Source organism: Solea solea, chromosome 1 (assembly GCF_958295425.1).
Source record: "Solea solea chromosome 1, fSolSol10.1, whole genome shotgun sequence".
Taxonomy (NCBI): Eukaryota; Metazoa; Chordata; class Actinopteri; order Pleuronectiformes; family Soleidae; genus Solea; species Solea solea.
In genome coordinates, this window is record NC_081134.1 from 1,149,672 (window position 1) to 1,161,721 (window position 12,050).

At 39.0% G+C, this 12,050-nt stretch overlaps 1 protein-coding gene across 1 annotated transcript; it reads right to left on the minus strand.

Moving 5' to 3' along the window:
• Positions 1 to 1,528: 1,528 nt before the first annotated feature.
• On the minus strand, positions 1,529 to 12,026 carry alg14 (ALG14 UDP-N-acetylglucosaminyltransferase subunit). The gene is made up of 4 exons (XM_058650598.1): positions 11,711 to 12,026; positions 10,227 to 10,426; positions 7,659 to 7,781; positions 1,529 to 1,794 (listed from the first exon to the last, which is right to left on the minus strand). Exons 1-4 carry the CDS (start codon positions 11,850 to 11,852, stop codon positions 1,564 to 1,566), a joined length of 696 nt encoding a protein of 231 aa, XP_058506581.1. The 5' UTR covers positions 11,853 to 12,026; the 3' UTR covers positions 1,529 to 1,563.
• Between the last annotated feature and the right edge of the window lie 24 nt (positions 12,027 to 12,050).

Sequence of the window (12,050 nt, forward strand, 5' to 3'; positions counted from 1 at the left end):
GGACGACGTCCCTCATCCCAGCAACATATCCATCAATTCAGCCGGAGAAAAACTGAACCGTGTCCTTGTTTTGGAGGGTGCATCGTAACTGTAACTGTGTTACAGTTACAGTTACATTGTTTTAGTTCACCGCACGTCTGCTGCTGTCACTGTGGTAAATCTGAATGAAGGATTTCTAACACAGAAGTAACAAAATAGTCATTGATTGAGTCAAAAGTCATTGATTTTCAGTATGAAGTTACAAAATGACACAAACTGAAGTTTGCAGCTGTAAAGGTTGTTTGGCAGTGACATAAAGTCACCTCATCCTGCATCGGAGGGTGGGGGCTGCCAGGGGTCACCCCTAGCTACCCTCCTGCAAGGGCCAAAACACACCCTACTGCAGAATGCTGTTAATGAGGACGATAACAAAGAGGAAGTTGCCAACACAGTCGCTGCTGTCAGTGAAGAGGCCACATGACTGAGCAGAGAGAATAGAGGATTAGGCTCAACTGGCTCTGGACGGAGCAGCATGTTCCTCTTGTGCTCTGTGTGTAAAGTAACATGTTAAACACAGCAGTAAATGTCTGTCAGCTGTGTCATTTACATCCATGTCATCAGTACAATTCTGATCAAAATCACTGGATCTGATTCAAGGAGAAAAACAGTCAAACCTGTAATCTGTGCTGTGGAGCCGAGGACGCTGTCACCACGTGATTGTTAGTGTTAATGTGACTCAAGTAAATTAAACAATCGGCTACAAGCTGGTTTTCATCTGAACACCTCCTGCTGTGTGAGGACCACCAACACAACGGAACAGCTTTAAAGCAAATGTTCAAGTTCGTCACCATAATGAAGTTCTGTGTCACTAAAATGAGTGTAAAGTGAAATCTAGAGCATTTTTTTATTCTAGAGAGACGTTGTAGTATAATCTACAGGAAAACAGTGACGTTTGGAGGGATTCTAAAGGCCCTACAGTGGTGATGATCTGCAGTTTGGTCAAATATACTCATTTCCTTTGCTTTAGGATCGCGGGCCATAATCCAGAACAGAATTTGTGCCACTTTATCCAAAGATTGGGTTAAAACTTGCAGTGCATTTGAACAGAAACTACAAAACTACAAAGAACTAGAATATCTATGTATATATATATATATGTATATATATATATATATATATATATATATATATGTATATGTATATGTATATATATATATATATATATATATATATATATATATATATATATATATATATATATATGTGTATATATATATATGTATATATAAAAGTATAAGTAGCAAAAACATCCACACACAAATTATAAGATATTAAGACCTTTAAGATTGAAAAAGTTTTGGAACAAGAGAATATAATAATCTAGAAACATTTCCTTTCATTCTTTTTCGTTTGCTTATCTGTGTCTGTTATTCTGCAGATTCATTTAAACAAACAACTCCAAACTGAAATGTGTTTAAATAATTAAAAATAAGTACAGAGTACTTTGTAGGTGTTAGACTCAGCACCTTGTATTAAATGACACGCCAGGTAGAGAAAACAAAATTGTATTTATTCATGTTATTTTCACACTATTCTTCCGAGGAAAATGGATTTGGGGTATCTGTCCCTCAGAGACGACCACTGCACAAAGAAATAGTCTGATAGAGGGTAGAGGATCCTCCCCGTCAGAGACAGTGAATGCACCCGGCAAATACTTTCAACATAAACAATAAGCACTCTCTTTATTCCCAGAATTCCAAGCAGGAGTCCTGCTGCACACAGGGGAACACACGTCCCCGGGCCGTTACACAGCACCTGAAACAACAGAGCGAGGGAGAGATGAGCGTATATACAGGAAGTGACACGCACTGAAGCAGCGTCTGCAGCACGACACAGAAACATGTTTGCCTTTGTCACATCAATGGCTTTCATTTCAGTACAAGTAAGTGATAGTTTATCAGGTTTATTACAGTTTGAAGTACTGACATAAAATAACTGCACAGAGTGAAAACAGGGCTGGACTCAAGGAAAAATAGATTTTAGACTTTTAACAAAAGCCTTACCTAATGGAATATGTATTGGTTCTTGCTATTACACAACAATTTTGAGTAGAAACTGAAGTGCTTGCTCTCCCAAACCAAAATCCATGGAGAAGTTCTGTGTTTGGAGCTGACACAGGAGCAGAGAACATGTAAAAAAGTCAAGAATAAAAAGAGTTTCAGGAGGTTTTAGGCGTGTCATAAATGATGGCTCACTGACACTGGAGCCATAGGCCTCAATGCAAATGATCAGTAGTTGTGTCTTTGTCTTGAAAACGTGTGCGAGGCTGCACTGATAGAGAGGAAGAGGCGGAGACAACAGGACTGATTATTATGTCGTTAAACTGCGGCCAGATTGTTGCTTCTCTACTTGTTTGTTAAACAACAGTTGTGTTTAAGTTAATATTCGATAGAAACACTGAAGAACAGTGACGTCCTGTTCTTCAGTGGACAAAGACTCACATACATGCTTAAGTGGGGACCAAAGCAAGCATTTCTGCTAATATTCTGTGTAAATGTGTGCTTGGCTCCTCCAGTGGACACGCCCCCAGCTCCCAGAGCAGAGGATGTTGCTGAATTTCACCTGATTTGAAACAAGTGGTCCGTCGAACATTTATTAGTAGATTTATTGGAACTATGAAGAGCTGCAGTGATGGAGGGACAGGCTGTGTGCAGGGAGGGACCATCACTGTCTCCAACTGTGTTCAACTGTCTCCTACATCAGCTCAGTCCCACAGACAGAGACAATCTGAGACGCTGACTGTTTGTTATCATGAAGGTTACAGCTGGAGACACACAGTGAGTAAACTGTTGTTGATAGAAAATGACTTTTAGCTTTGACCTTTGTACACAAGTGTGGCCTCATGCTACACAAGCGTGCAAACATGTTAGATAAACCGTGATGTTTCTGCGGGGAGAAGGAGAAGTTAGAGCAAAATAATGAAAGAGCAAGTGATTACATGTTCCCTTGGATGTATGAAAACAAGTAAAAGAACATGTGCTGTGTGTTAGTGAACATTTCCTGACGGCTGTGTTAATGATTTCTTTTTATTAACTTGTTAAATGATTCTAGTTGTGTTTGGATTTAGAGTTTGGTTACATTTTGTTTGTAACTGAGGAGAGACACACTGTAACCACGTTAACAGTTCTCTAGGTAACACTAACTCAGGTTGGGTCATTTCCCAGAGACCAAACAAACAGTAAAAACAATATTCTTGTAATAACAGTGACATTCATGAGAGCAACAATGTTCCCCTCCAAAAAGCTGGAAAGGAAAGGTGTTAAACTACAGCAGGACTCAACACTGAGCTTCATGGGACTCTGGTCAAGATGAACAAACATCTCAACAATGAAGAAAAGAATTAGCTCATTTTCAAGCATCAAAGCAAAGGATTAGAATACTTACAATGTCATTGTTTTAAAATATATAAAAAATCTAAGCATAAGACTACAACATGAACAATGTGAAGGGTTTTGAATACTTTCTGATTTCACTGTGTTTTTACCTCTTAAGACCTTTGAAAATCCTCAAATACAGTAAACTAGTCTACAGCAGGGAAAAGAGCTGTGACTCGTGCTCTTTGGTTGAACCAGCACCAGATTAAGTCCAGATTGAGCTGTGACTCATTTAAAACCATACCAGTCACCACCTGGATTTAACTGATGAAGCGATGCACCCATCATGCCTAGTGCCTGCTGTACACGCCTGTGGGGGTGGAGCTATGATCTGGGGTTGCTGCAGTTGGTCGGGTCTAGGATCAGCAACATTCTGAGGTCAGCTGACCACCTCAATATACTGAATGACCAGATTATTCCATCAATGGATTTATTCTTCCCTGACGGCACCGGCATATTCCAAGATGACAATGCCAGGATTCATCAGGCTCAAATTGTGAAAGAGCAGTTCAGGGAGCGTGAGACCACCACAGAGTCCAGACCTGAACCCCACTGAGAATCTTTGGGATGTGCTGGTGAAGACTCTCTCATCATCAATACAAGATCAGCCTCCATCACCCTCCATCACCCTCCATCACCCTCCATCACGCTGAAACAATTACTCCATTATTAATCAATTACTAAATTAATTGTCAATCATTTAGATAATCAGTTTGAGTTTTTTTAAAGAATTAAAACAGCTTCTTAATCGCTCCATATAACAAATAAATCACTTAAACTTAATCATTCTGTTTGTGACGTCATCATTTCCAGGACTGAAAAAACACTTTTCCACATTTAATGCTAAAAGTAGCCTTGTTTGAATGGTATGTGAGGTTGCTCAGACTTTCCGAGTTAAAAATCCAAGGTCAGGGGGCGTTCCCTCTTCAGGAACGCCCCCTGAAATGCATTCCATTTCAGTTCTGACTACAAATGGAATGCAGCGTAAGTGTTGGAAGATGAAAGCACATCACATCGTTGTTTGCGTGTGAAAACGATGCAGACAAAGAAGACGGCAGCAAAAATTCCTTTTAAACCTGGGTTTCAAGTGTGTGTAGGAGGCACATGGATGGGGGAGGAGCCTAAGATGAATAAAGTGGCCTCTGGGCTGAAGGGGGGAGGCTGAGAGACTTACAGGAAACCAGACAGTGCAGCTCTGAAGTCTGGAGAAGTCATCACACAACTCCACTGCACATTCTCTCTCTCTCTCCATGTCTCTCTCTCTCTGTCTCTCCCTCTCTGTCTCTCTCCGTCTCTCCCTCTCTCTCTCTCCCTCCGTCTCTCCCTCCCTCTCTCTCTCTCAGCACATGTCTGCATCTTTCTGACATAAAACAGTTTTTTTGGCACGCAAAGATGACGCAGTTCAGACAGGATTAAACACCTTGCTCTTGGTTGTCAGAGACAATTGGTGGTCAGTTTAGAGATGTGTTTATTTTCTGCATGTGCAGCAAATGAAAGTCATTCATATTTGAACAACAGCAGATTTTACCACTTGACCATAAGTTCTCTCTGGCAGCAGTGAATGGAACTCTGGAGATCTCATTTTCCAACACACACACACACACGCACACACACTTCCAGGCACTGGATTTATACTCACATATAATCCTATAATCAGCAGCTTTATTACAGTGACATCATTTCTTACACCATAGTTAACACGACTAGATTTGCGATGTAAACACTTCACCTGTGACAATAGCAGCTTTAAAGGACTTATTTAAACACCTAACATGGTGTTTTAATAATTACTTCACCCCACGGAGTGGGAGTGAATGGGTGACGATATAAATACTTGACGGGAACTGAGGTCAATAAAATGATTTAGCTCAAATGTGCCTCATCTAAATTCTGTCAGCTCTCACTAATCTAGAGTGTTTGCACAATCTCAGCAAAGAGAGCTAACCAAAAAGCTCTCTATCTATCTATCTATCTATCTATCTATCTATCTACAGTATGTATGCAATGTTACATTACATTTACACAGAGTGTTGTGGGATTTTAAATCTCACTGCTGGAATAAGAACATCAGCCATCATTAGTCAACATCATGAGTCTGCTCACAATCATGTGGTGGACTGATAAAGGCAGCTGGTGGCATGTATGCCGTGATCACGTCACTGTTGTGGTAACACTGGACAGAAGAGAGGGGATTTCAGTGAAAGCAGAGAGAGGAAGATCTCTGTGTTGAGTCTCATCTTCCTCCTGAGCCACAGTCAGCACACTGATGATGAGTGTGACCGGTGTGTGAACTACAGAGAGAGAGGGAGAGACGACTGATGAAGCCTGTGTTTGATGTGTGACCTGGTTTACACAGCTGCCTCACACAAACACCTGCCTGTAAACGTGTCACTCTGTGTCTCTATTATCCACGACAGCTGGTGTACGCTTTCATTCTCACAGTCAGAGTGTGTGAGGCTCCATTGATTTGGCCACATGAGGACACATCCTCCATATTATCTACTGTCTATATCACTGTAGTCTGAGGTAACTCACATGCTTTTGTCTACAATAGCCTTGACCCATTTACAAGAACCGCTGTAATAAATACTCTGAACACTGAAGGGATATTTAAGTTTTGTTTGGAAGTGTAGGCGTGTGAGGTACACTGAACACATTCAGACAAAACTACCAAAAACAAAATCCCTGATATCGTAAGAAACTGTTCACCAGTCTTAGACACACTTTCCAACTCAAAAATGAAGTTTGTGTCACTTAGAAAACGGATCATCCTCCATTCCAAAGTCTATAGAGATAAACAACACCTTTACGTCAATGGTGCACACAAGCTGTTGATCCACTGCAACCTCCATTAGTCGGTTCAAATGTGATATTTTGGGACTTTAGTTTTTAAAACACTTAATTTGGACTGAACTGAAGTCACAAAAACTTAAAAAATACAGATTGTAGATTGTAGCCATGTACGGTGGTGCTAATCCATTAAAAGATTTTAAAACAAAGAATAAAATTATTCAATAAAAATGAGATGAACATATTCTTAAGATATCATTCACCTTAACTGGTATAGATTTTATTAGACAAGCAGACGATGTGCCTCATGAAATGTATGAACTATCCCTTTAATGTCAGACTATGGTCTAGTCTTCATAGATGAGTCATCACATTTACAGAGGACTCGGAAATCTAAAAACCAGATGTACATTAGTTTTAATAATAAATAAAATCATACATGCACTGATTCCTGAATTGACGTGACACTTGTATTTTGTGATTCAGTGAGCTCGGTCTGTGACAACAACTAAAAAGAAATCTATGTAAACAGCACCATCAAAGTCATGCAATGTTGACGGGGTCTTAGTCTGTCTGAACAGAAACAATGTGATTCTGCAATGATTCAATGTTCTGCTTCAGAATTAGAAATCTAATTTGCTTTTCTGTGAATTGGAATATCTTTCAGAAACCCATGTGTTATTGAGACGCATGCTGTGTAATTCAATGAGCATGACCTTCTTATGAAACACAAGTTAAATGTCAGCATTGTGTGTTTTGATGAGGAAGAATTTCTTTGTGTTTGTGTGTAATCTGCATATAGCTGTGAGTGCAGGGTAGATAAGTCTCTTTCACACTTTTGCAGGAATACCTTGGATTTTCTTACCCACTAAAAAAAGGATTGGTTTATATATCACACGTGAGACTTGGCGTGAGGTGATATTTACACCTGAATCTGCAAGTTTGATGTGGAGTAATGAGTAAAAACCAACAATGTTAGTGGTCAGTGATTATTACTCTGTCTTTTACTTTGGTCAACCTTTCAAATCTGATTTAAAAACACAACAAAACCAAGCGCTGTGTCGAGTTGTAAATATGTGAATGTTACAAACGTTCACAGCACATGGCTACGCTCGTGACATGATGTCATAGATTTAAGTACTTTTATTGTATATAATTAATATTTTTCTCTATACTCTTCTCTATACCTATAAAAACTAGTACACTTAGTTTTTATAGGTAGTGAATTTCTGTTATTTTCTGTGCTTTGTTGGAGTAGCTGTAATGAAAGCTATTTCTTTTTCCAATCTTTCACAGTGGATCACTCACTCTTTTATGGAAGAGTATTAGGGCCACATGTAAAAAAAAAAATGAATGAATGAATGAAAGAAAGAAAGAATGAAAGAAAAAAATTTAAAACAGCATGAATTCTCAGAAAAATCTCAGAATGTCTGACGTGTGTTTGTGTCCACTCACCATGTCGGGTCTGAGTGTGAACACCAGAGGGAGCGAGTGCTGCAGGGCCTTCAGCGTACTGACCACGGACGAACTCCAGGACTGATGCACCTCCCGACTCCGTGGGATCCGACAGATGGTGAACTGGGGAACGAGAACATGTGTATATCTCAGCTGCTCAGAGACGTGTCCGCACGGAATACAACACTGACAAACAGTATTACACAAGCTGCTTTCAGACATGCACTAAAGTCTGGACGCTCTCTGAAGATTGTCCAAAGAGGCTGCGGGCGAGGATGCAAATGTCTGCAAAAGATGCTCTGGTCATTTTCCAGAAATTCTCCTTCCATCAAATTTCTAGATAAAGTCAGAGTAAGCTCAGATGGGAACGCAGCAGAGAGAAAAAGGTTTTTGGATCATTCCCAGCAGGCGAGTGGGCCTACTTCCTGCTGGACCCAGACGGCGTCACTCTTTGTCTGGATGTTTTTGCTGACTCAGACAATCTTCTGCAGCGTTCATCACATGTGAAGGAAAAACTGTGGAGAATGTCCAGAACTAGATCTCCAGACAAAGTCTGGAATTCAAGACTAAAAACAACACATACACTAATATTTATGGTATCGATCGAATGACTCTAAACTTTTAACTACACTGCCACACAACAACAACAACAACAACGGTTCAGTCCACTGCTAACAAAATCATGTTGTGTTATCAGTACAAGAGTGGCATATTTCTAGCAAAAATACTATACGGATATTCAGTTGTATTATTCGTCAAATATTCGGATATTCTAAACTCCAGTACTTTGGAACTCACATCATGTTGAGCTCAGAGGAGCAGCTTCGAGATGCATTCAAGACATCTCTTAAATTTCATCCCTTCAGCAAACACACATGACGTCCTGTCACTAAATGCTTGATGCCGCTGCTGCTGCTGCTGCTACCACCTTGTGATGACAGATGCACCACAAATCAGGTAGTCACTGGACTAGAAGTTGTTATATTCATGTAAGCATTGATAAAATAGAATTTGAATGAATTTTTAATATGTTTTGAAAAGTCATGGTAACTGATCAACTTTTTATTATCATGCAAATAATGAAATACTCATGTATTTAACTAGTATATAACTAGTACATCCCTAGTTTATATTCCATGGTATGTAGCCATGTTAATATGTGTCAATTATCTGAGATTTCTGCTTCCAGACCAATGACTCCAGTGTCTCTCTGGAAACATTCATAGACACTGCTTTAGCCTTTGCTGCCTCTCCTGTATCTGTACTGTAAACCTTTCAACAAATGTACTATGTCAAAGAAAAAAACTATGTCTGTCTGTCTGTCTGTGTTTAGGCAGGATTCTGCAGAAATTACTAGAATTACTTAGTGAGGTATGGGACAAGAAAAAACTATTAACATTTGGAGCAGATCTGATTGAGGGGTGGATGCAGGAATTGATTTTCTTTAAAACGAGTGCAGTACCCATTCACTATGTGCCTGTTGTGTGCATTTGGAGTGTGTGTGTGTGTGTGGGTTTTTTTTCTAAAGGAAGTAAGTAAACTTAAGGATTCACTAAAGCCACCAGTTTGAAAAAAATAAAATAAAAATCAGACGTATAAAAAGGAAACATTTGCTGTGAATCTGAATCTCACAATGGAAGTTTTTCTAACTATTAAGAAGTGTTTGCACGCCACCTGCTGGTGAATTTTTACAACGCACTTCATTATACATTTATCTGCTGATAGACTGTGTTAAATATTTGTTCAGTAAGGATCATAAACTAGTTTGTAGTAGTTGAAGTATGTAGTAATAAGTCACTTTTCAGGCTCTACTTCTGCTGTCAGTGCAGCAGGTTTCCATTTTCACTCCTTTTTTAAATAGTCCAACTATTTGCAGTAAGAACACAAACAACAACAGTGTAAACATGGCAGGACTGTTTCTGTAAAATGACCGGCTGAGCAACATGTAATATTTGTGGTTATATGTTTCAAAGCTCCATTACTACACCACCCGCGACATTTCATGTCAAATCAGAGAGAATCCAGGGAGATGGCTGCAGCAGCACAGAGTCCCCTCAAAATAAGGCCTGTCAATACTTTTTGTTAAGCTACATTTTTTTATTTGTTTACTTTTCACATACTTCCTTTATTTTAAATGTGAACATCTGTTATATAATAAACACTAATCTTATACAAACAAATATATTATTACACCAGGCCACATGAACAAATATGCTGTCATTTTATTTTCTATGACACAGAAGGTATGACTGACATCATACTGACACGAACGTGTGGATCTATTAATCCCTCCGTATAATGTTCATGTAGAAATCAGATTTAGAACTTAATGACAAATGAAATGATACACAGGCTGGCTCTAAATGATTTCAGTATACAGATAATATTAAAACACAGTCAAATATATTAATAGCCAAACGTGGCCTTAAAGGTGAGACATGTTTAAGGATTTTTAATTAAGTAATGTGAAAATGTTTAATTGGAACAAAAGTAATTGACAGGCCTAAACCTAAACAAACTAAGACAGCACTCTGACATCCTACTCTGATGTGACCTGGAATGACTTACCTGTGACTGTGACTGGGATTGTGACTGGGACTGTGACTGGGACTGGGACTGTGACTGTGACTGGGACTGTCCTTTGGAGCTTTCAAATGCGTAGATTTTCTCCTCACTCATGCGGTCGGTGTCAGCAATAACATAGTGTCGAGGTGTGTAAGCTGCAGACAGGCTCTCCATCAGCCGCAGAATCTCTGTAGTGTGGCCACCTGCAACATCCACAAGACATACTGTCAATAACACAACACCACAGACGGAAATGTCATCATTTTCATCATCTCATCATTGGAATAAACATGAATGGGGGAATTAATAATACTTCAAATGAGTGTTTAGAAATGCTGTCTCACCAACATACAGTCCTAAGGATTTATTTTGAAGTGCCACAAGGGGAAGACTGTGTGTGTTTTTCACTTAAACTAAATTATTAAAAGTGAAAAATAAGATTTCATAGCAGATATTATCCAAATAATATTGTGAATCACAATCATTTTGGTCAGGATACTCCTGATTTTTTCAATTAGACTTTTGCCTGCACAGCACAAAGATAATGAGGATGAAAAGTCTATTATTAAAACACACTTTAAAGCACAAACAGTAAATGTTTTAAGAGTATTGATATGACCAACAACACATTCTACTGCTTTTGGGGCTTTTGCAGTCAGTGCTAAGGAACTCGCTGCCTGAAGATCTCAAAATAAATTGTTTTATAAAAGCCTTTAAAAATGATGAAAAATGATGGTTTAACAGTAAGCTTGTTTATATTTGTGTGATACCATTATTTCAGGAATATTGTTTTATTGCACATCTGTATATATTTGTATTTTTCTTTTTACTTTGTAAAGCACTTTGCAACCTTATTTTGAAAAGTGCTGTACTGTTATCATTATCATAATTATTATTGCCATCATTATTCATAATAATGATGATAATAATAAAATATGTGTATTATTATTTGCTCGATATGAATATATTATTTATTTATAGTTATTATTATTGTTGTTAATTTTGAGTGAGTGTTGTTTTGCCAGAGGTTGATCCCTCCACCCACAGCCTCTCCTACGTGGTCCAGTCCTACCAGAGGAAGAGAGGCCTTTAACCCACGAGAGTTATCAATCGTGGCTCCAGAATGCTACCTTTGCTTCATTAATTACAGGATTGTTGACGTAAGAAAGAGAAACGTTTATGTGAAAAACGTAACAATAAGAATGGCACCGGGAAAAGTCTCCTACCAAAAATAAAAACACCCCTATCCAGTGTTTTGGTACAGTACAGAACGTGACGTGACGTGACGTGACGCGGCTGTTAGCATGGACGCTACGGAAGTCAGCTGATATTAGATCATATTTGACGCTGGAATTGAACACGAAGCCTGTGGAGTCGTGACGTACAGCACATATGTGATATGATATCAATATTACTGATGCACCACGTAAACTTAATGGCAACAGAGAACGACACACATGGACGTGAGACAGTTTCACTGACGTTACCTGAACCCGCAACAACCAGGACCGTCACAGGACCTTTGGATCCAGGTTTATGTTTCGACCCAGTCTTCACAACTACATATAACCGAGTAATAAATATCAAGCACAGAAGTGAAACAGAAAACACGACTGCTTCCAGAAACATCTCTGCGGTTCTGCTCGGACTGTATTTACAAATCCCACCATGTGAACAGAACGTACACACTGCCCCCTGCTGTTCGAGAAAGGAAACAGGATACTTTCAATATCTTTCCTCATGCATTTCATTCTGTTCAGTTCTGATGATTAGTCATTTTTATATATTTGCCATCACACATTGAACATCATATATATCATATGTATA

Coding starts and splice junctions, on each gene's coding strand:
- alg14 (XM_058650598.1), bottom strand. CDS start 11,852: ATGTTTCTGGAAGCAGTCGTGTTTTCTGTTTCACTTCTGTGCTTGATA. Junction 10,427..11,710: donor CCTGGTTGTTGCGGGTTCAG/GTAACGTCAGTG, acceptor TGGATGTTGCAG/GTGGCCACACTACAGAGATT. Junction 7,782..10,226: donor AATCCCAGTCACAGTCACAG/GTAAGTCATTCC, acceptor CTCGTTCCCCAG/TTCACCATCTGTCGGATCCC.